The sequence below is a fragment of the Antechinus flavipes genome, chromosome 3 (genome assembly GCF_016432865.1).
Source record: "Antechinus flavipes isolate AdamAnt ecotype Samford, QLD, Australia chromosome 3, AdamAnt_v2, whole genome shotgun sequence".
NCBI classification, from domain to species: domain Eukaryota; kingdom Metazoa; phylum Chordata; class Mammalia; order Dasyuromorphia; family Dasyuridae; genus Antechinus; species Antechinus flavipes.
Genome location: NC_067400.1, coordinates 349,977,023 through 350,002,689, shown reverse-complemented (window position 1 = coordinate 350,002,689; position 25,667 = coordinate 349,977,023). Strand labels below are relative to the sequence as shown.

At 35.6% G+C, this 25,667-nt stretch overlaps 1 protein-coding gene across 2 annotated transcripts in view; it reads left to right on the top strand.

Moving 5' to 3' along the window:
• The window catches only part of PTPN4 (protein tyrosine phosphatase non-receptor type 4), a 196,370-nt gene that overhangs the window by 133,162 nt on the left and 37,541 nt on the right, over positions 1-25,667 (top strand). For both annotated transcript variants that reach the window (XM_051985730.1, XM_051985729.1), the window contains exons 14-15: positions 4,680-4,805; positions 5,681-5,839. In XM_051985730.1, coding sequence (XP_051841690.1) covers positions 4,680-4,805; positions 5,681-5,839 — 285 coding nt within the window. The remainder of the gene's footprint in view (positions 1-4,679; positions 4,806-5,680; positions 5,840-25,667) is intronic.

Sequence of the window (25,667 nt, the reverse complement as noted above, 5' to 3'; positions counted from 1 at the left end):
GTTCTCTTGGTTTTGCTCATTTCATAACAGGCTTTTCTGAAATCAGCCTGCTGAGGGGCATTCATTCAATTTCCAGTTCTTTGCCACAATGGATAGGACTACTACAAATATTTTTGCACATGTGAGTCCTTTTCCCTCCTTTATGATCTCTTTAGGAAACACCCAGTAGAGACATTGCTGGATCAAAGGATATACACAGTTTGATAATCCTTTGGACATAGTTCCAAATTGCTCTCAGAACTCCACCAAAAATGCATTTTTCCCCTCCAACATTCTTATCAAGTATATTATATTTCAGCATATTTCAAGAAGCAAAAAAGATGATTGATTTTGGCCTTAAGAATCAGATATGTCATATTTATTTAGCAGACATAATCTTGTTTTAAATTATAGCTTTTTATTTTCAAAATATATACATGTATCATTTTTGATATTCACCCCTACAAAACCCTGTGTTCTGATTTTTTCCCCCTTCTTTTTCCCTGTTCCCTACCCCGTTGGCAACTGATATGTTAAACACTTGCAATTCCTCATTACATATTTCCAAAATATCATGCTGCTCAAGAAAAATCAGATTAAAAAGGGAAAAATTGAGAAAGCACAAGCAACAACAAAAAGAGTGAAATTACTTATGGTTCACATTCAGTTCTCACTGTCCTCTCTGAGTGTAGATGGCTATCTTCATCACAAGACCATTGGAAGTGGTCTGATTCACCTTATTGTTGATGAGAGCCAGGTCCATCAAAATTGATAATCATAATCTTGTTGTTGCCATGTATAATGATCTCCTGATTCTGCTCATTTCACTTAGCCTCAGTTCATATAAGTCTCTTCAGGCCTTTCTGAAATCATCCTGTTGGTCATTTCTTACAGAACAATAATATTCCATAGCATTCATATACCATAATTTATTAAGCCAGTCTCCAATTGATGGGCATCCATTCAGTTTCCAGTTGCTAGCCATTACAAAAAGGGTTACCACAAACATTTTTGCACATGTGAGTCCCTTTCCCTCCTTTAAGATCTCTGGGATATAAGCCCAGCAGAAATACTGCTGGGTCAAAGGGTATGCATAGTTTGATAACATTTTGAGTATAGTTCCAAATTGCTCTCTAGAATGGTTGGATCTATTCACAGTTCCACCAACATTGTATCAGTGTCCCAGTTTTCCCACATCCCTTCCAACATTCATCATTATCTTTCCCTGTCATCTTGACCAATCTGAGAGGTGTATAGTGGTATCTCAAAGTTGTCTTAATTTGCATTTCTCTGATTAATAATGATTTGGAGCACCTTTTCATATGACTAGAAAGTTTAAATTTTATCTGAAAATTGTCTGTTCATATCCTTTGACCATTTATCAATTGGAGAATGGTTTGATTACTTATAAATTTGAGTCAATTTTCCATATATTTTGGAAATGAGGCTTTTATCAGAACCTTTGAATGTAAAAAATGTTTTCCTAGTTTATTGCTTTCCATCTAATCTTGTCTGCATTAGTTTTGTTTGTACAAAATCTTTTTAACTTAATGTAATCAAAATTATCTATTTTGTGATCAATAATGATAGTTCTTCTTTGGTCACAAATTTCTTCCTCCTTCACAGGTCTGAGAGGTAAACTATCCTATGTTCTTCTAATTTAAAATTACAGTATGTTATTAAAATATTTTTTAAACCCAAATTTACAGGCCCAGATTAAGATTGTTCAACATGTATTCTATTATATGAAAGGATGGCACAAAATTGTCAAAACAAATCAACAAAATTAAAAGGAGTACTGGTAAAAGCTTTAGGCAGAAAGTGGAATTTAGTTGAGACACTACTGGGAGATAGCAGTGAGGAGGAAAAGAATTCAAGGAACTGAGGGCAACAAGTGAAAATATATACATTAGGGAGATGTTTTCCTTCATGAATAATAAAGAGGCTGGTGTCACTCAATCAGTAAGTATATGAAGGGGAATAGGACATATGAAGACAAGAAAGATAGGAAAAATTCTGATTATGGAGGACTTTAAAAGCTAAACAGTTTTTTTTTTTAAACAATAGTTTTTTATTTTCAAAATACATGCAAAGGTAGTTTTCAACATTCATCCTTGCAAAACCTAATGTGCCAAATTTTTCTTCCTCCCTTCCCTTCATCCCCCTCCTCTACCACAAGCAAGTAATCCTAGACAATGAATAATTTAATAAAGTTAAATGTGTGTAGTTCTTCTATACATATTTCCACATTTATCATGCTGCACAAGAAAAGTGAAAAGTGAAATTTTTTTAAAAGCCACTGATCACAATCTCAAAGAAATCCTTTTGAAAAAAAATTGGAGTATTATTGCCAGATTTTGAAACCCCCCCATGTCAAAGAGAAAAATTTATAAGAAACAAGAAAAAAAAACAATTCAAATATGCTGGAAATTAAATTAAAATTGTGTTGTGTTTAATATAAGCAGCTATAATAAAAGACCACTGGTTCTAGAACCATATCTACCAGCAACCAAAAGAACTAGGTCAGTGGACAAAAGTATATCCAACAAAATTATGCATAATATTGAATGGGGGAAAAAATGGACATTTAACAAACTTGCAGATTTTCAAGAATTTCAGCCAAATTTGAACTCAATAGAAAATTTAACATATAAGAGCTAACACCAAAGAACAAATTTCAAGAAACTTAACATGGACAAATTGCTTTATGGTTTTTTTGCAAGAAAATATTTGCCATTTATCTAAGATTGACATCAGCAATTAGGTAACGCAAAAGAAAGATTAGGGCAGAGTTAATGTAAAAAAAATAACGATTATGTTATATAAATGAGGTGCTGAGGAAGCAAAGAGGCATTAGAAGGGAAAGGAGGGCTTTTAGTTCAGAGTTAAATAGGCAGTATTACATATATGCCATAATGGGTATAACACACAAATCTATAAAGATATAAGGTGAGAAAGATGGCTGAAATGGGAAGGAAAGGGTGGGGGAAGAATACAAGGGAGGGACCCATGAGTGAAGGGAGGTTAAATAATAGCAAGGTAAGTTAAGGAGTACAAAAGTCAGGAATAGAAGTTATTAGGGAAAAGTATGACTAGTAATCAAAGATCTTAGACAAAGTTAAACTTAATGATTCAATCAAGAGAGAAATCCACATTATATGTCAGCCATAGTAATATTATTTTTAGATGCACGTTTATAAATACGTGTGTATTATGTGTGGTTAAGCATATGTATTTGTTATGCTATGAGTGTATGGGGGGATGCATGTGTGTGTGTGTATCTCTAGATACATGGTGGGGGGATATACTTAACTATAGCCTGCTTGAGAGGACTGGGGAGAGTGGAAAATGAAAGGGGAAAAAATAAAGTTAAAAAAGGGCACAGCAGTTAACAAAAGAACAACCTACAAGGAAGCAAAGACACTTGTGAATATAATTTCTTCTTCTATTATATATCATTTCTTGAACTGGTAATTTATTGTTATATATTTTGAATTCTCCCTCATGTTTTCCTGTGCACATGACAGTGTTCTATTTTGTTTTCCTTTCCTGCTTTTTTCTGTTTTTTTTTTTTAATAATTAGAATAACAATTTAAAAACCTAGAGAGAAAAAAGTATCAGACAGAAGAGGGTGATTTGAAAGTGTCAAAAGAGGTTGGAGAGAGGTCCAGACAGATCAAGACTGAGAAAAGGCCATTAGGTTTGCCATAAAAGATGTTTCTCTTGAATTATGATTTTAGAAGATAGGCTAAAGAGACTTGAGTGAAAGGAAAGGACGTGAAAACACCAATTGTATGTAGGCAGACTTCTCTAATAGTTTAACCATGAAAGGGAAAAGAAGAGAAAACAATCACTTATTTGGATTTGGTTTTTTATCTTTATTTATTTATATTTGAGAATGAGTGAATGCAGCAAGGAAGTAGCCAGTGAACAAGGAATTATGAAATGAAAATATCTTATTCAGATAGAAAAGTTATCTTTCCAAGTAGAAGGGCCATTTCTTCATTGAAATGAGTGAAAGAGGAGAGAGTGGGAAAAGATATCTGAGTAAAATGAGGAAGGTGGGAAAAGAGATCTTACAGAATGGTCTAAACTTGTGAAGCAAATTTCTTAGCTGAGAGGGTGAAGGGAAAGGGAAAGTTAGAGGAAGGATGAAAAAGTTTGGAAAAGCCTTTGTAGTGAAAAGGAATAGAGAATCAATTATGGAAGATTGCCATAGCTAGTGAGTGTAAAGTTGGAATTAGGTGACTTAAATTTGTAGTGTACTACATGTTTTCCTTTTCTCTAGTTTGGTTCACCATGTGAATAGGAATAAAGGCACAAGATGTTGAGAGTAATCTAAAGTGAAGGTTTGGCAAGGCAAGATTGTTGATAGAAGGAGCAAGGAACTCAAAAAAAGAGGAAGATATAGAGTTGAATTGGTTTATCAACAGTTCAAAATGAAAATGGAGGAGAATATAACCAGTGCAAAGGGATGGTCTAGGAAAGAACTAGGGCTGAGGATGGGGTGGGAGGGAATATAATAAGATGTCATATGAGTTACAGAGAACACTGTAAAATATTGAAACACTCATTTCTTGCATATAATTACTTAAGAGATTTCATTTACCTGAAAGAAATAACTATGATTTCATTTATGATTTGATTAGGTAAACCAGGTCCTGTGTTATAATTTTAGCCATTTCCTATTATTTCTACAGATCTCCCAGTAAACCTTTGGCACGGAAATTGATGGATTGGGAAGTAGTGAGTAGGAATTCATTGTCTGATGAAAGATTAGAAACACAAAGTTTACCATCACGCTCTCCACCTGGAACACCAAATCAGTAAGTAAAATATGACCTCAGGTTTGCATTAGTATGAGCCTCTTAAATAATAGTTGTCAATGTTTTCCAACTCCCAAATTTACATTGTATGCACGACTATAAGCTAATCATACAGTATGCATAAGTCATCTGTTCTGACTATATAGTTCCCATTCTGTTATCTTACCCTTTCCAATAAAATTGAGTTAACACAATGGATTACCAATTATCTACCACTGGATCCCAAGGCTTTACTTGATATAATTGCAAGTTCGTGCTGTTGTCATGCCCTGGCTCTCCTAGAGAAAGGGTCAACTGTAAGTAGCTCTTTTTATAAGTAATCTACTGCCCCTTCTCAAAAGTGATTTTATTGCTTTAAAATAATTAAAAATCTCTTTTTAAAACCTTGGGAAATCTGACTTACACTCATCAAATTAACCCAGTTCCTCACTTGTCTGCATTATTATAAATTTTCTAAGATGAGTTTCTGCCCAGTGAAAACTTTAGTCTTTGTTATCTTTTGTACACACACACACACACACACACACACACACACACACGCACACACATCACATCTGGATGAAGACCAAACCATTGAAACTTCCTATAAAAACAACATTAAACAAATGTTTGAGCCACCTTAAAAGAAAATGCTTACATTTCTTCTAAAGAGAGGGTCACATATTCATATGTTGGATTCACTCAAATAAATGAAGAATAGGAATAGAGAGAGGGAAGTTGAGCAAATAATTTTGAAACTATATATGTACATACACATATACATCTTGATTATGTAGAATCTTTTAACAGAAAAGCTTTTAGTCTACACAGTTTGGAAAAAATGTGCAAAAGTTTTAATTTAAAAGTTTAAAAAATTTAATACAATTTTTATTTAGTCGCAACTCTGCATTTACACAAGAAGGAAGCCGACTACGACCATCTTCAGTTGGACACTTGGTAGACCATATAGTCCACACATCTCCAAGTGAAGTTTTTGTGAATCAGAGATCTCCATCATCAACACAGGCTAATAGCATCATTCTGGAATCATCACCGTAAGCTTTTAATTGATTTAGTTTTTATAAGTGTTTTCTTATAAGTAATTTCTTTAGCGTTTAAAATTAAATATATCCAAATGAATGTCTTAATTTATATATATTGATATTTATAGAGACTATACCTCATATGAATTTATTTGTTTATCAAAGTTCCCATTATACGGAATTTGTAATTTTCTTGTCATTTCATTGACTCAAATTATTGATGCAACACTCTTGCATATTTATTGGTCTAAAACATCAGTAAGAGAAGAGTTTTGGGAGAAATATCCAGAGTAGAGGCAGTTCTCCTTTTTTTAATAAGCATTGAAGAGCGAACAGTTATATGAGAAAAAGTATTCTAGAGCCAAAGAAATATGAGAAACTTGTCTTCTCACTACAACTTCAGAAGAACCAGTGAAGCAAAGTACTTAAACTATATCTAGACTTTTCTATATGATGATAAAACCTTATATAGGCGGATTCGTTACAAGTACCTATTCAACTTAAGGTGTAATGTAGTCACACCTATATATCACAAAATTTAAATACTAATTTACTGACATATATCATCAAAATAGACTAATCATATTCTGGAATTACCATAAATTCTTAATCCATGTCAGTGAAAAAAAGTACAGAAAAGCCCTTGAGGAAGAGAATAGAAAAGCTTGATTTGTGACTTAGGGATACATGTAGCAGGAATACTGTAATAGAATCAAGTTGGACAATAAGGGCAGGGAGACCAAATAGAAGATTTTTGTAACTATCCAAGAAATATGAGTATTAACTTGGGGTGGAAGCCAAAGTAAAACAATAGGGCAGTTATGTGTAAGTTTTGTATCAAGACTTCTTTTCTTTTCTTTTCTCTCTATACTTCTGATCTTATCAGCTCCCTTGGTTCAACTATGGCTCTATGCAGATAATGCAAGATTGGTATATCTAGTCTTGAATTTTTGTCATAAACTAAGGCCCAGCTGTATTTATCAGTTTATCTGGTTGTTCTGTGGGTATCTTCAACTTAGTGTTTCCAAATCAGAACTCATAATTCTTTTGCTTTTACTTCCAAACCCTCCCTTCTCTGCCTGATTTTCTCATTTCCATTAAGTACATCACTGTCCTTTAAGAAATCTCAGTTTGTAGAAAATGAATGAATGGCTGGGTAAATTGTGGTATATGAACATTATGGAATATTATTGTTCTGTAAGAAAGGACCAGCAGGATGAATACAGAGAGGACTGGCGAGACTTACATGAACTGATGCTAAGTGAAATGAGCAGAACCAGGAGATCATTATACACTTTGACAACGATATTGTATGAAGACATATTTTGATGGAAGTGGATTTCTTTGACAAAGAGACCTGAGTTTCCATTGATAAATGACGGACAAAAGCAGCTACATCCAAAGAAAGAACACTGGGAAACGAATGTGAACTATCTGCATTTTTGTTTTTCTTCCCGGGTTATTTATACCTTCTGAATCCAATTCTCTCTATGCAACAAGAGAACTGTTCGGTTCTGCAAACATATATTGTATCTAGGATATACTGCAACATATCCAACATATAAAGGACTGCTTGCCATCTAGGGGAGGGGGTGGAGGGAGGGAGGGAAAAAAAATTGGAACAGAAACGAGTGCAAAGGATAATGTTGTAAAAAAAAAAAAAAATTACCCTGGCATGGATTCTGTCAATATAAAGTAATTATTAAATAAAAATTAAAAAAAAAAAAAAGAAAAAGAAATCTCAGTTTGCAACACAGGAATCATATTCAGTTCTTCCCTTTCTTATAATTCTCATAACCTCTAAAGGCACCAAATAGTATAATGCTGAAATAATTGAAGAATATGTTAATCAAATTTCAGGGAGAATTAGAAAGCAAAATTATTATAATTGGAGATCTCAATGTTCACTTCCTCAGACCTAAACAAATTATCAAAAAGTTCAACAATCGAGGTCAGAACCCAAAATAAATTTGATTATATGCTACATATAATCAGAAATGCAGAAATAGTAAAGACATCATTTTAATTACTGTAATGAAGTAAAAATTATAATCAGCAAAGATCATTTGAAGAAAGCATTCAAATTTAAATGGAAAGTAAAGAATTTAATCTTAAAACATTAGCAAAATGTCTGTAAATTAATTCAACAAAATTTGTCACATTCTTATGATTTTCAAAATATTTTCTTTAGAACCTGATGCTTTCCCTCAATCTGAATGCTATTATAAGACTGATTTGAGTTTTGTTTATTCAATTTTTAATCTAAAAATCAATTTTAATTTCAAATGAGAAGCATAATAATATAATGGAAAGAATTCTAGACTTAGTCAAACCCCTACTCTGACATTCACTAGGTGACAGTGAGAAAGTTATTTTGACTCTCGGTTTCCTTAGCTATAAAGTGGGGATAATAGTGCTCCACAGTAGTATTGTAATGATCAAATTAAATAATAAATGTAAAAGCTAAAAGTGTTATATAATAAATTTTTATTACTGATTACTTTATTCCCTCAAAGAAAAGCAATATCTTTGGGGGAAGGAATGGAAGTAATGACTTGTCCAGGATCACAGAGATAGTAAGTATTTGAGACAGGATTTGACTCAGATCCTCCTGTCTCCACTGCTGTAGCCACTGTACCTTCTAGGTGCCCCAAGGTATTTCAAACATAACTAACCTTAGTATTAACTTAATACTCCCAGATTGTATGCCACAGATTGATTTTCTGTAGTATTCTTCACATATTATTGTGAAGAACTCAAATATAAGATAAGAAACATGTAAATATCATAGCGTTGTAAATTTTCTGGAGAACAAAGTGTTTTTTAGTTTTCGTCTTTAGTTTCGTGCTAGGTGACACCTAACATGACATTCCATGTAAATCCTTGTTGAGTTGAGTTTAATTCCTTAAGATTTATCCTTTTGCTAAATCTGAAATGAATGCGAATGAATTATTACAAAAGGATAGAGTAATAAGCCAAACGGAGAATATCTAAATCACCTAGGGCAGGCCTGATGAAGCCAGAGGCTAGTTTCTTTATGTGTCACCTAGTTTAACTTTAGGAAAGGCTGACTTTACCTGTAACTCCAACACAACTCCCTTTAACATTTTCTCAGATCAGGAGCTAGAAAGCAGATGTAGATAAATTCATTTACTTTACTAACATTTATTAATGCTTATGTTATGAAAATACCCAATTCAGTTAAATTTCAGTTCGTTTAGAAATTTTTAATTTTTTAAAAGGTATTTTAGATTTATGTGTAGTATCTTCAAAGGAATTCTAAATTGCCTTATAATAGCCATATTTACACAGTTTACAAAGTACTTTCTGCACAACCAAGAAAAAAGTAAGCAATAGTAATATCTGATATTTCGATTTATAATTTACAAAGTTTTTTTTTACCAACAACTTTCTGTTCTAGGTAGTGCAAGCACTAACCTTGTTTTACAGATAAAGAAACTGAGACTGATAAAGTTTGAATGTTTTGCTTGGTTTCATAGCTTATAAGTACCAAAACTGAGACTTCTGACTTTAAGTCTAGTTAGCTCAATCCATCATACCAGACTTCTTTATTGTTTTTGTGTGTAATTTCAATCTTATAGTGTCTTCAGAAATAAGGAAGTAGTTCTGCTTTTGCAGATGAAAAAAGTAAAGCTTTTAAGTATTATGATTTAAGATCCCATGGCACACAAAGGATATGAACAGACAATTTTCAGACAAAGATATTAAAGCTATTTCTAGTCTTATGAAAAAATGCTCTAAGTAACTATTGATAGTTAATTCTAAGGTACAACTTCACAACTGTTAGATTGACTAAGATGACAGGAAAAGATAATAGTAAATATTAGAGAGAATGTGGGAAAACTAGAACACTGTTGCATTGTTGGGCAGCTATTCTGGAGAGCAATTTTAGATTATGCCCAATGGGCTGTACAACTCTGCATACCCTTTGATCGAGCAGTGTCTCTACTGGATCTATATTCCAAAGTCATTTTAAAAAAAAAAAGGGAAAAGGACCCATATATACAAAAATGTTTATGGCAGCCCTTTTTGGAGAAGCAAGAAACTAGAAACCAAGTGGATGCCCATCAATTGGGGAATGGTTAAATAAGTTATGGAATGTGATGTTATGAAATATTACTGTTCTATGGGAAATGATGAGCAGGCTGATTTTTTTTAAAAAAATAACTTTTTATTGACAGAACCCATGCCAGGGTAATTTTTTACAGCATTATCTCTTGCACTCAACTTCTGTTCCGATTTTTCCCTTCCCTCCCTCCACCCCCTCCCCCAGATGGCAAGCAGTCCTTTACATGTTGAATAGGTTACAGTATATCCTAGATACAATATATGTTTGCAGAATCGAACAGTTTTCTTGTTGCACAGGGAGAATTGGATTCAGAAGGTATAAATAACCTGGGAAGAAAAACAAAAATGCAAGCAGTTTATATTCATTTCCCAGTGTTCTTTCTTTGGGTGTAGCTGCTTCTGTCCATCCTTGATCAGTTGGAACTGAATTAGCTCTCTTTATCGAAGAGATCCACTTCCATCAGAATACATCCTCAAATAGTATTGTTGTTGAGGTATATAATGATCTCCTGGTTCTGTTCATTTCACTTAGCATCAGTTCAGTAAGTCTCGCCAGTCCTCTCTGTATTCATCCTGCTGGTCATTCCTTACAGAACAATAATATTCCATCACATTCATATACCACGATTTACTCAACCATTCTCCAATTAATGGGCATCCAAGCAGGCTGATTTTTTTAAAAGCCTGTAAAGACTTACATGAACTGATGTTAAAGTGAATTGCGTAGAACCAAGAGAAAGTTGTACTTGGCAACAAGAAGATTATGTGATGATCAAGTGTGATGAACTTAGCTCTTTTCAACAATTAGTCAATTTAAGGGAGTTATAATAGACTTGTGATAGAATGCCATCTGCATCGAGAGAGAGAACTATGAAGACTGGGGATCAAAGCATAGTATTTTCACATTTTGTTATTGTTACTGTTTATTTTCTTGTTTTTTTTCTTTCAGTTTTCCCTTTTGATCTGATTTTTTTTTTTTTTGTACAGTATGATGAATGTGGAAATAATTTTAAAAGAATTCCACATAGTTAATCTGTATCAGATTGCTTGCTGTCTTGGGGGGAGGGGCAGAATTTGGAACACAAGGGTGTGCTAAGGTAAATGTTGAAAATTATCTTTGCATGTATTTGGGAAAGTAAAATATTACTGAAAATCATATAACACAAAGGTAGTAAAAATAAAAGGAGGACACAGGTCTTTGATTCCAGATTTAGTATTCTTTTCACTAGCTTACCTCCCTTTGCAAACTTTGCAAGTGATGGAAAAGGGAAATGGATGAAAAGGAAAATTCAACATTCACTTTTTTTGTTAACCAAAGAATCAAATATGTGATTTTTTTTTTTGGTTTTGCTTAAAGATATCTATAGTAAATAGGTTTGATGAAACATTGCAATTGTTATGGTTGTCATATTCAATAGTTAATTCTAAATATTACTGAGATCCCAAGTTGTCTTTTCCTTTCTTGTGTCTGGCTGCTTGAACAACAATTTTAGAATGTTTGTTTATAAATCTACCATACGAATTAATGTGAAAATAATTGATAAAAGTTTGTTTCAATAAAATCACAGTAAAAATATTAACATACTCATATCACTGAGTAAAAAGGATGCTTACAAAGTCAAGTTATAGCTAAAATTCCACCTTTTTTGGAAATTTCCATCTTTCTTTATTCTAGTGCTTTTTCTGATTGATCTTGCCTTTAGCTCTTTTGTACATGGTAGTTTACATGCTGTCTCCCTCTTTAGACCAAATGGTCTTTTATTTTTCTTTGTATCCCCAGGGACTTATCACAATGCCTGGGGCTTTTAATAAATGTTTCTTGACTGTGATGCAAATCGTTTAAAACCATAACCCTTAGAACTGCTTTGACTGCAGACTAAGCTGCTTCAACTGCTGTTATTTAAGCATTCATAATGAAATTCAAGGCTAAATAGGCATCTGTCTATAAAGGAGGATGAGTTTTTCCCATTAATAGATTGTCAGCTATCATAGTTCATTATGCTAATATATTATGGTACATTACAGTTTTGCATGTATTTTTATAGAGAGAAAACCCAAATATTAAAGTCTTGAACAACTTGAACCATTTTAGAATTTTTTCTCTTCTTTTATATCTCAATCTTTCTTAAAAGCAAAAGTTATTGGATAATAAGGTACATAATACCTCCTTGTCTATAATCTTTATAGTATAGGTAAATATTGTATAACATCTTTAGAGTCCTATTTAACTCCAAATAATTACTATTTCATCTTAACCCTAGAAATGCACTAGCTACATATTAATTAACTAGCATATAGATGAATGCTTGTTGGAAATTTCATTTCACATCAGAATGTTTAAAAATATAGGATATAGTCCTCATAGTATACCAACAAATAAAATTTAGTGATTTAATTTATGATGAAGGGAATCAAATCTGGGAAAACTTTAGGATATGAGAAGAACAGTTTATGCAACAACAGCATTATAGTTAAACCCGACTGAAAGACTTATTTGTAATTGTTATAAAGACTTGATTAGTGGTTATTTTCAAAAAATAAAACTCTGAATTTAATGAACACCAATTAAAGAATATTTCCATCACTTTAAGAATTTTACTGCTTGTCTGTTTTCCCCTCAACTTTCTATTCTGGCTTGTAGGGTTTTTTTAGTGATTTAATTTTTTGAATTTTTTTTCCCCTTTCCATCCTTGAGGATGGAGAGAGTGGGTATAACACTTTTAACCCCACCCTCTTTCTCCACAAATTCCCTATCAATAAGAAGAGAAAAACACAAATTATTTTCCAAGAACTATTTTATTAATGAATTCCCAAAATGTGAATTCTTTTGCTTAAATTGAAATTAATTTCAAATCTTTACCTACAGGGAGCCTAACTAAAGCACTGTTCTTTAAAATATATTTAAGAAAAAAACCCCATAAAATAAAACTGAATGTTGTATAATTAAAGTAATCGTTCTTAACCCAGAGAAGCAATGTGGAAATTTACTTCCTTCTTTTCATTAAGAAAGGAGTACTCTGGGTGTGAAATGTAATGCCAATCAGTTGGGAAATGGCCAGATTATATTATATGAATGAAACGGCATATCATTAAGCTATAAGGAGTCAGGTCAAGTATATTAAGGGAAATTTTAGAAATCTTAGAAAGAAGACATTAACATAAAGGGGAACTGAGAAGAACTTCTTTCAGAGAGTGGTATTTTAGCTGAAATATGAAGGCAGATAGGAAAGCCAGGAGGCAGAAGTGAGCAGGGGAGAGATTCCAGGCATTAAGTGACTACTGTATGCCAGGCATTGTGGTGAGTCCTTCAGATACAAAGTAACTCCAGAGACAGTCCCTGTTCTCAGGAACTCACAATTAAAGTGGGGAAGACAACATGTAAAAAGAAGCTGAAAAGTGGTGAGGAAAAGGTAAGAGTACTTGGTCCTGGGGAGTGATAGAGTCCTGCAGTCAGGGCAAGAAATAATCTAAGGATTAAACTAAACTGAATTCAATCTTGTAGAATTATGCATTTCTGGAGATCATTAAATTCAGGTGAGAGGTTTTTGAGGAACTCCTTAAAGCCCACCAACCAGAAGGAGAGAAGGGCCACAGAGGCAGAGGAGGAGAATAAAGAATAAGAAGACTGGAAACTAGGAAGGAACCAGAGTGTGAAGAAAGGGCTTTAAAATCCAACAGGGTTGTCTGTTTGGTCCTGGTTGTAATAGTGCACCACTGGAGTTTATTTAATGTGAGCCTGATGTAATCATACCTGTACTTTGGGAAAATCATTTTGATAGCTGAATGGAAGATGGACTGGAGTGAGGAGAGAGTTGAGATAAGGAGAATATCTAAAAATCGATTGCAGCACTTCCAGGCTTGAGGTGATAAAGATAATGGTGATGTCAGAAGATAGGAGGCATATATGAGAAATATAAAGGTGAAATCCTCAGAATTTGGCAAAATATTATGGTTTTTTCAGTGAGAGAGAGGAGTGAAGGAAACAAGTAATTTCAGAGAAACCTGGGAATGTTTGAATGAATTTTTATGAATAAAGACAAAACAACTTTGAAAGAACTCTGGTCAATCCAGTGATCTATCATGATTCTTAAGAACTGATTTTGAACTCTGTTGTATCCTTTCTGACAGAAAGATGACAGTTTAAAGATGGACATTTGTGGCTTGCTTTGGTCTTCCCTTCTTCCCCCATGCCCACTGCCTACAGGATAACTATAAATACATCGACCAGTTACCAGGTCCTTACAATGCCCTCCCTTTCCAAATTGTACAAATCAGAGATTTCTTCTTTCTACTGGCCAACTTGTCCCTTTGCTCTTCAAAATGGAGTAGAGGGAACCCCCAAACTCCATCTTCTGAAATAAGAACTCACTGTTTGACAAAAATTGCTGGGAAAACTGGAAAACAATATTTCAGAAACTCAGCATAAATCTGTATCTCACACCCTATACTAAAATAAGATTAAAATGGATAGATGATTTGGGTATAAAGGATGATATCATACACAGATTAGGAGAACAAGGGATAATTTATCTATCAGATCTTTGAAGAAGGGAGGAATTTATGACCAAAGAAGAATTAGAAATTATGAAAGGCAAAATGGACAACTTGGATTACATTGAATTAAAAAGATTTTACAGAAACAAAACCAAAAGAAACAAGATTAAAAAGGAAATATAGGAGCAGTTAAGTGGTGCAGTGGAAAGAGCAACAGCTCTAAAGTTGGGAGGACCTGAGTTCAAATATGGCCTTACCACTTCCTAGCTGTGTGACTCTGGGCAAGTCACTTAACCCCAATCCCCCTCTCCCCCAAATAAAAGGGAAATACAAAGAGAAATCTTTATAGCCAGTATTTCTAATAAAGGTCTTATTTCTAAAATATATTAAAAACTATGTCACATTTATAAGAATAAACCTCTTTCCCCAATTGATAAATTGATAACTATAAAAATGCTCTGAATCACTATTGATTAGAAAAATGCACATTAATTCTGATGGAAGTGGATCTCTTCAATAAAGAGAGCTAATTCAGTTTCAATTGATCAAAGATGGACAGAAGCAGCTATACCCAAAGAAAGAACACTGGGAAATGAATATAAACTGCTTGCATTTTTGTTTTTCTTCCCGGGTTATTTATACCTTCTGAATTCAGTTCTCCCTGTGCAACAAGAAAACTGTTCAGTTCTGCACACATACATTGTACCTAGGATATACTGTAACCTATTCAACATGTAAAGGACTGCTAGCCATCTGGGGGAGGGGGTGGAAGGAGGGAGGGGAAAAATCGGAACAGAAGTGAATGCAAGGGATAATGCTGTAAAAAATTACCCTAGCATGGGTTCTGTCAATAAAAAGTTATTAAAAAAAAAAAAGAAAGAAAAGAAAAATGCACATTACAACAACTTTGAGGTACCACCTTATACTTTTCAGATTGGCTAAGATGACAGGAAAGGATAATGATAAATGTTGGAGGGGAGATGGGAAAATTGGGACACTAATGCATTGTTGATGGAGTTGTGAAACAATCCAACCATTCTGGAGAGCAATTTGAAACTATGTCCCCAAAGACTATCAAATTATGCATACCTTTTGACCCAGCAGTGTCACTACTGGGACTGAATCCCAAGAAAATCATAAAGGAGGGAAAAGGATCCACATGTGCAAAAATGTTTGTAGTAGCTCTTTTTGTGGCAAACGAAGGATTAGAAAAGGAATGGATGCCCATCAATTGGGGAATGGCTGAGCAAGCTGTGGTATATGAAGGTAAATAAAAAATGATGAACAAGCTGATTGTAGTGCATGGTACTTATACAAAAATTGATCATGTGTTATGGCATAAAAACCTCAAAATCAAATGCAGAAAGGCAAAAATAGTAAATGCATTTTTTTCTGATCATGATGCAATAAAAATCATATGCAATATAAGACCAGGAGAAAATAGATCAAAAGTTAATTGGAAATTAAATAATCTAATCCTAAAGAATGAATGGATGAAACAGCAAATCATAGACACAATCAATTAGTAATATCATTCAAAAAAATGACAATAATGAGACCAGAATTATAATAACGATACCAGAATTTGTGGGATAGAGCCAAAGAGGTTTTAAGGGGAAATTTTATATTTCTAGATGCTTACTTGCATAAAATAGAGAAAGAGATCAATGAATTGGGCTTACAAGTAATAAAGCTAGAAAAAGAACAAATTAAAAACTCTCAAATACAAAATTTGAAATTCTGAAACTAAAAGGGGAGATTAATAAAATTGAAAAAGCCCTGTTGAATTAATAAATAAAACTAAGAGTTGGTTTTATGAAAAAAAACCACAAAATAGATAAACCTTTAGTTAATTTGAGGAAAGAAGAAAATCAAATTGTTAGTCTCAAAAATGAAAAGGGAGAACTTTCCACCAATGAAGAGGAAATTAGAGCAATAATTAGGAGTTACTTTGCCCAACTATATGCCAGTATTTTATTATTTAATTTAAATTAAATTAATTTAATGCCAATAATGATATAAATGAAATGGAGGAATATCTAGAAAAATATAGATTGCCCAGGTTAACAAAAGAGGAAATAAATTAAATAGTCCCATTTTTAGAAAAAGAAATAGAACAAGCTATTAATTTACTCCCTAAGAAAAAATCCCCAGGGCCAGATGGATTTGCATGTGGATTCTACCAAACATTCAAAGTACAATTAATTCCAATAATATATAAGCTATTTGAAAAAATAAGGAAAGAAGGAGTCCTACCAAATTCCTTTTGTGACACAGATATGATGCTGATAGCTAAACCAGGTAGGTGAAAACAGAGAAAGAAAATTATATATTAATGAATATTGATGTAAAAATCTTAAATAAAATATTAGCAATGGGATTACAGAAAGTCATCCCCAAGATAATACACTATGACCAAGTAGATTTTACACCAGCAATGCAGAGCTTAGTTTTTTATTAGGAAAACTATCAGCATAATCAATTATATGATTATTTGATTATTGAATCAAACTAACAAAAATCATATGATTATCTGAATAGAAAAAGTATTTGATAAAACCCAATATCTATTCCTTTTAAAAAGACTAGAATATAGGAATAAATGGACTTTTCCTTAAGATGAACAAGCCAATTTTAGAAAGGTCTGGAAAGATTTACATGAACTGATACTGAGCGAAACAAGTAGAATCAGGAATACACAGTTGGTCTACATAATACAGTATACATAATAACGGCAAGAATGCTCAATGATCAACTATTAAAGGCTTAATTTTTCTCAGTCTTTCAGTGATCCTAAGGAATTCAAATAGAATTTGGACAGAAAATGACATCTGTATCCCCCCCCAAAAAAAAAAAAAACAAAAAACAAAAAAAAAAAACTAAGGAGACTGAATATAAATCAACACATGCTATATTCTCTTCTTTTTTGTTTTTTTTATCTCTTCCATGATTTTTCCCTTTTGCTCTGATTTTTCTCTCCCAACATAATTTATAAAACAATGTATATTTAAAATAAATAAACTAAAATAAATTGGGTAGAACGGGACTCACTTCTTTTCCCCTCTTAGTATCTTTATTCCCTGTCAGCAGGTAGCCAAAGCATTTGCCTCATGCCTTTCTTCCTAGGGTCAGAACCCTCGTGTTCTCCCCCACACCTTCTTTTGCACCCCAGACCTCTTCTTAGAATTTAGGCTCTGTTACCCCAGAGTGATACAGTAACTTCAGTTCAGGTCATCAAGGTTACCTTAGAAATTGTACTCTCTACTTTCCTCCTTCGCTGCCCATGCTCCTCCCTCTAAGGCTCCAGAGGCCAAGCTCAAGGCCAGGGTGAGGACACAAGCTGGTGTGTAACAAAACAAACCATACAAACAGTCCCATTTCCTGAGTTTGAAGTAGGTTCTCCTGGAGGGGAGAAGGAAATCCAGGCCACATTTTCTGTAACTTGAGCAAGAATTGAGCCATGACAGTCTGCTTCCCAACAATTCTCCCGCCTTCCCTCACATGTCCTGCTTGCTGCTCTGAAATAGGTTAATGAAACAAGCCAAGTGCTTCCCCAAACTGAGTAGATTCCCATCCCTGAACCCCGTCTCAGGTCTTCCCCTCTAGACCAGAACGGCAAGAAGGCCTGCCTCATTCAGGACATATACCATCCTTTGCCTCCAGTTAAAAAGTGTTTGGAAAGAATTTTAGAGAGATTTACAGAATGAACAGATTCCTCTGTAAATATTATTTTTATACTTTCTGCACTGTAAGGAAATTACTATAATATTTGTACAATGTCTGAATGAAGATGTACATTTGTATCTGGGATATGCTCAAGATGACATATGGTTTTTTAAAAGAAGTTCTGTTTTGGCTGACTATGCGTATTTGTTACAGGCATTTTGTTTTTCTTTTAAATTGGAAACTAAAATGAAAAGAAGAGAAAATAAATGCTTGTAATTGAAAAATAAAAATGAGAAAAGAAACTATTGGAATTGGGATTTAACAGTTGTTTTGAGGAATTAGAGTTTTAATTGTGATTCAGGAGAGAATTTTCACTGATAGCTAAAGAAAAGACAACTTAACAAGAAAACCTAGTTTATATTGCAAAGAAACATGAATTCTTGGAAAGAGGTTTTACTTGGTATCCTAATAGAACTAAATATTAAGACTCTTTTTCCAGAATTAAGAAGTTGGCCATTTTGATGGTTAAAGTTGACTTTGTAATCTTTATTACAGCTGAGTAAATTATTATTTTTATCTTTTTTCTTATTGTTGTACTGCTGAAAGTATAACAAGAAAAGAAGAAAAGTGATCAATGTACTGGTTTTGCTGAAATCCTTTTTCCCCTTGATAATGGGCAAGGAAGAGGGAGAAATGGTTCATAAATGAATGTAATAGACATATAAAAGAAATTTCAAAAACTTGAAAATAGACAGCTTTTTAAATTGAAAATACTTTACTTCCTTTTTTTAAATGAATAATATAGATCTATTTAGGTAGTCAGGTATGCATCAAAGAAATTCCTTCTTTAAGGCTGTTTCTTGGTCCTACTGTTGAGGTCTAGGTTTGGGGTACCTAAATGAAATTAGGGTTAAGGTCTAGTGGCAGGTTTGGGGTACAGATTCGACGCAAGGGGGTCTAGTAGCGGCGCGAGTTCCCAATAAAAGCATTTATTGGCCCAGAGAGCTAGATTGATAAAAGAGGTTTATTATTATATAAGCAAAGTTAAAGTATAGGAGAAGGTAGAGATAAGGAGGGCACTGGACAGAGGGTCCAGTGGACAGAGGGTCCTCACATGGTAGCCATGTTTGGAATCTCTGCAAAGAGGGGTTCCCAGCGTGGCCTTTTTATAATAGGAGACTTAGCTCGAGGGGCTTTCGGGTGTAGCCCCAAAGTTGGCTCATATACGGGTGGGGCTGGGAACAGGCCAAATCTTCTATTGGAATTCAAAAGGACCAGGATGTGTGAGTTAAAGAGCAATTTACATTATTAACTAGGAGAGGGTGGGAATCTAGAAAGCAAGCTTTCCCGCATCATTCCCCCCTCAAGCAGTTGGAACTTAAATTCATTTAAGGAAAAAGAAATAGGGCAAAGTCTCTTAGTGAGACAGAATTGAAGATTTTCTCCTTCCAGGAATTTCCAAGTTCAGGGGTCCCCTCTTCATCCCCCCCCTCAAGCAGTCACCTCCAAAGGCATGTGGGAAAAGGGGCGCCGATCTCCTCTTAACTGCTTCGAGCTGGCAAGGGTCGTAGAGATTTGGGGGTTCATGCCAGGAGGTGAGGCATGAGGTGTGGGGTTTGGGGATGACAGGTGTGCATCTAAGGGGTGTGTGTCCCGGTCAGTCATTCCCAGTCAGTTGTCCCATGTTCTCCAGGCTGAAGGGCCTTTGAAGAGTCCAAAGGTTGAAGCCCAGATCTCCGGAGCAGGTTAAAACCGGGGTGTCATCCACGGTGGAGATGGAGACAGCAGGAGATGCATCAGATCCCTCCTGTGGGCTGCCTGTAAAATGCTGATGGCCCATCTAACAAGGAGAAATAGGAGAAAATGCTGGGAGCAAAAGATTATTTGTCTATAGTAAAAAGTGTTAAGTAGCCTCGAATTTAACCCTTTCACTCTTAATTTCCAGGAAAGCTAATTTCTCCCGGTGTTGGTCCAGGGTGTAGACTAAGAAGTCAGGGGAAAACTGGAGGACTATATGTCTAATTAAGATAAGAATGCAATTTAAGCTCTTAGAAATATTTTAACTGTGCTGCCTTTCTTTAAAAAGAGTTGGTTCCTCAATAAGCAAAGATCCTAAGCCTTCCCCCCACTTTCCCCACTCTTATGGGGGAGGGGTGGAAGGGGTCAGAGGGAGTACAAAGTATCTCAGCACTGCCGACCCAGCTTACCGGCCCCTGAGGTGTTGGGACTGTCCTGGGATAAAAAGGGAAACAGGGCCAGACCCCAATTCCCTACCGGGGAGCAGGACCGGGGGCCAATTCAGCCCCTGTGGTGTGACACAGTTTCTCCGTTGTTCCTCCTGCTCGAACTCAGGACAGAGACTAGGGTCTCCTCGGACAGTTCCCAGGGCACCTACAGGCCTAAGTCTGGGAGAGATTTGTATTAAACGGCGCTTCCGCTCCAAATGTTTTTACAGGAGGCAGAAGTTGCTCCGAGAAGAAAAGAGCTCAGTGTCTCAGGTTAGAGTTAAAGGGAAACCAACAGCTGTTAGCAGCAGAGTGGAAGAAACATTGAGGTTTGGACCCCGAAAAAGTTGAGGTGGTGGGTGGGTCCTAGGTTTCACTAGGCTGAGTCTTTCAGCTTTAAAAGAGGCAAGAGTGCTGGGTGTGTTTTGGCTCACAGCTTTTGCCTGAGGGCATGTGTCAATCAGTCCCAGGATTAGAAAGAAAAAAGCTAAAGGATGGACTTGTCCAGAGAGATTGGGAATTCAGCTAATCTATTCAGATCTGAGTTCAGGTGTTGAGAATGAGGCATTTTTCTCAAGCCCAGTGTTTGTCTCTGCATTAAGAGAAAGCTTAAAATCTCCATAGGGATGGGGTGTGGACAGGTAAAAAACTTTTATTCTTCCAAATCCTTGCAGCCTCCCTCGTATCTCTTAGAGATAGAGCCGACAAAAGAAGGCCTTTTGTCAATCCGCAGCAATTCTTAAAGAATTGTGCCAGAGCTTAGAGCTCCCAACGACGACCCAAGCCCGACCGAGGGCTTTGGGTGTCCACTGCAAGATAAGGAAGGAAAAAAAGTCTTTTACCTTGTCCAGAGTTAAGAAAGCTAATTCATGGCAAAACCCAAAAACTTTCGCATTCTATAACGTAACCTTCCTAGACGTCTCTAGAAGGTGTCACAAAGGGCCCTCCCAGAGGACCGTTTGCCAAAACAAAACAGGATTTCGACCTCACAGCGTCCTATGAGCGACAAATCCCCCAAGACTGCCAAGAGTCTCCCAGCGAGCTCAAATTAGCCCGGGCATTTGAGCCGCCCCCGCACTATTGATTAGAAAAATGCACATTAATTCTGATGGAAGTGGATCTCTTCAATAAAGAGAGCTAATTCAGTTTCAATTGATCAAAGATGGACAGAAGCAGCTATACCCAAAGAAAGAACACTGGGAAATGAATATAAACTGCTTGCATTTTTGTTTTTCTTCCCGGGTTATTTATACCTTCTGAATTCAGTTCTCCCTGTGCAACAAGAAAACTGTTCAGTTCTGCACACATACATTGTACCTAGGATATACTGTAACCTATTCAACATGTAAAGGACTGCTAGCCATCTGGGGGAGGGGGTGGAAGGAGGGAGGGGAAAAATCGGAACAGAAGTGAATGCAAGGGATAATGCTGTAAAAAATTACCCTGGCATGGGTTCTGTCAATAAAAAGTTATTAAAAAAAAAAAAAGAAAGAAAAGAAAAATGCACATTACAACAACTTTGAGGTACCACCTTATACTTTTCAGATTGGCTAAGATGACAGGAAAGGATAATGATAAATGTTGGAGGGGAGATGGGAAAATTGGGACACTAATGCATTGTTGATGGAGTTGTGAAACAATCCAACCATTCTGGAGAGCAATTTGAAACTATGTCCCCAAAGACTATCAAATTATGCATACCTTTTGACCCAGCAGTGTCACTACTGGGACTGAATCCCAAGAAAATCATAAAGGAGGGAAAAGGATCCACATGTGCAAAAATGTTTGTAGTAGCTCTTTTTGTGGCAAACGAAGGATTAGAAAAGGAATGGATGCCCATCAATTGGGGAATGGCTGAGCAAGCTGTGGTATATGAAGGTAAATAAAAAATGATGAACAAGCTGATTGTAGTGCATGGTACTTATACAAAAATTGATCATGTGTTATGGCATAAAAACCTCAAAATCAAATGCAGAAAGGCAAAAATAGTAAATGCATTTTTTTCTGATCATGATGCAATAAAAATCATATGCAATATAAGACCAGGAGAAAATAGATCAAAAGTTAATTGGAAATTAAATAATCTAATCCTAAAGAATGAATGGATGAAACAGCAAATCATAGACACAATCAATTAGTAATATCATTCAAAAAAATGACAATAATGAGACCAGAATTATAATAACGATACCAGAATTTGTGGGATAGAGCCAAAGAGGTTTTAAGGGGAAATTTTATATTTCTAGATGCTTACTTGCATAAAATAGAGAAAGAGATCAATGAATTGGGCTTACAAGTAATAAAGCTAGAAAAAGAACAAATTAAAAACTCTCAAATACAAAATTTGAAATTCTGAAACTAAAAGGGGAGATTAATAAAATTGAAAAAGCCCTGTTGAATTAATAAATAAAACTAAGAGTTGGTTTTATGAAAAAAAAACCACAAAATAGATAAACCTTTAGTTAATTTGAGGAAAGAAGAAAATCAAATTGTTAGTCTCAAAAATGAAAAGGGAGAACTTTCCACCAATGAAGAGGAAATTAGAGCAATAATTAGGAGTTACTTTGCCCAACTATATGCCAGTATTTTATTATTTAATTTAAATTAAATTAATTTAATGCCAATAATGATATAAATGAAATGGAGGAATATCTAGAAAAATATAGATTGCCCAGGTTAACAAAAGAGGAAATAAATTAAATAGTCCCATTTTTAGAAAAAGAAATAGAACAAGCTATTAATTTACTCCCTAAGAAAAAATCCCCAGGGCCAGATGGATTTGCATGTGGATTCTACCAAACATTCAAAGTACAATTAATTCCAATAATATATAAGCTATTTGAAAAAATAAGGAAAGAAGGAGTCCTACCAAATTCCTTTTGTGACACAGATATGATGCTGATAGCTAAACCAGGTAGGTGAAAACAGAGAAAGAAAATTATATATTAATGAATATTGATGTAAAAATCTTAAATAAAATATTAGCAATGGGATTACAGAAAGTCATCCCCAAGATAATACACTATGACCAAGTAGATTTTACACCAGCAATGCAGAGCTTAGTTTTTTATTAGGAAAACTATCAGCATAATCAATTATATGATTATTTGATTATTGAATCAAACTAACAAAAATCATATGATTATCTGAATAGAAAAAGTATTTGATAAAACCCAATATCTATTCCTTTTAAAAAGACTAGAATATAGGAATAAGTGGACTTTTCCTTAAGATGAACAAGCCAATTTTAGAAAGGTCTGGAAAGATTTACATGAACTGATACTGAGCGAAACAAGTAGAATCAGGAATACACAGTTGGTCTACATAATACAGTATACATAATAACGGCAAGAATGCTCAATGATCAACTATTAAAGGCTTAATTTTTCTCAGTCTTTCAGTGATCCTAAGGAATTCAAATAGAATTTGGACAGAAAATGACATCTGTATCCCCCCCCCCCAAAAAAAAAAAAAAAAAAAAAAAAAAAAAAAAAAAACTAAGGAGACTGAATATAAATCAACACATGCTATATTCTCTTCTTTTTGTTTTTTTTATCTCTTCCATGATTTTTCCCTTTTGCTCTGATTTTTCTCTCCCAACATAATTTATAAAACAATGTATATTTAAAATAAATAAACTAAAATAAATTGGGTAGAACGGGACTCACTTCTTTTCCCCTCTTAGTATCTTTATTCCCTGTCAGCAGGTAGCCAAAGCATTTGCCTCATGCCTTTCTTCCTAGGGTCAGAACCCTCGTGTTCTCCCCCATACCTTCTTTTGCACCCCAGACCTCTTCTTAGAATTTAGGCTCTGTTACCCCAGAGTGATACAGTAACTTCAGTTCAGGTCATCAAGGTTACCTTAGAAATTGTACTCTCTACTTTCCTCCTTCGCTGCCCATGCTCCTCCCTCTAAGGCTCCAGAGGCCAAGCTCAAGGCCAGGGTGAGGACACAAGCTGGTGTGTAACAAAACAAACCATACAAACAGTCCCATTTCCTGAGTTTGAAGTAGGTTCTCCTGGAGGGGAGAAGGAAATCCAGGCCACATTTTCTGTAACTTGAGCAAGAATTGAGCCATGACAGTCTGCTTCCCAACAATTCTCCCGCCTTCCCTCAAAGGTCTTTCTTGAAGCTGCAACCTGGCCAGGGTTGGAGCCCAGGAAAACACCCTTTGTTGGCAGGGACATAGAATGCCAATCCAGAAAAGAATAGAACCGGGTGTGCTAAGAGCAAAAGGTCTTAGGACTGAGAAAACTAGGAGCAAAAGAGTTCCCACCTGTAGGGGTAGGTAGGAAAGTGTGAGACAGACAGACCTAGCCTGCATTACCTAGGTTATCTCTCCACAAGCAGCTAAGAAATAGTTTTAAGTAGTGCCCTGAGGCTAAGAAAAAAACCGAGAGCAGTTTAAAGTCCCGTCTTTGTAGACAGCCTAGTGAGCATGCGAAAGCGTAATTCTGAGGCTTCTACAGACGCAGGATGACCAAATCAGGGAACTGAGTCCCGTTTAAAATGTATGGGACGAGCACACGTCCTGAGGGCTGGAAGCTGTGGCTTTAAGAGCCAGGTAAAGGTCTGGAAGGGGCACGGCTCACTTGTCCAAATTGCTAGCAAAGTTCTGTTTTAAAAGTTGGTGACAACCTTTCCAGAGATTTGAGAAGATTAAGATTGAGTCCCCAATCTCCCCACTGTACAGTAACCCCGAGAAGGGGACAGGATAGGAGCATTTAAACGGCAGGTTGCCAAGCCACATGGGAGAGGTCCGAACCAGGCCTCAAGTTCTACACTCCCCACTCCATGGAAGAAGGGGAGGAAAGGCCAGAACAAGGGTGGGGGAGAAAGAGATGCCATCTTACCCAGCGCAGTGCATTTTGAATGGCGAGGGCTCCTCTGGCGATTCCACGCTGGAACTTGAAGGCGGGGCAGCTCATCTAAGCCCTCAAATCTTGCTGGGAGAGCAAAACCTGAAGGGAAGACCGCTTACCCCTGTCCAGGGAGTAGCTGCCGTGGGCAGAGACATTCTCTAAACTCACCCCAATTCAGTGACCTTTCTCCTCGTGGCTACAGCCTGACCATTAGAGACTCCATTGCTCTTAACAGTGGCGTGGGAGAAGGGCTCAAACACAGCTCCTCTTACGTTTCTCCGGCTATCTCCCCAGAACAGAGCAAAGAGAGCGCTGGCCTGGGACCCCCGAGAGGGGTGGGGTCCCCAGAACAGCCACATGACCACTCTTTGGTCTGGGGTGGTGTTAAAGAGACACTTCCTCTCGTGTCTCAACAGTTCCTGCTGGAGAGCAGGACTATCTGGTGACGGAAAAAAAAAGATTAGAAATGCATTGAGATGCAAAGGAAGGGCCTTTCTCTCTCC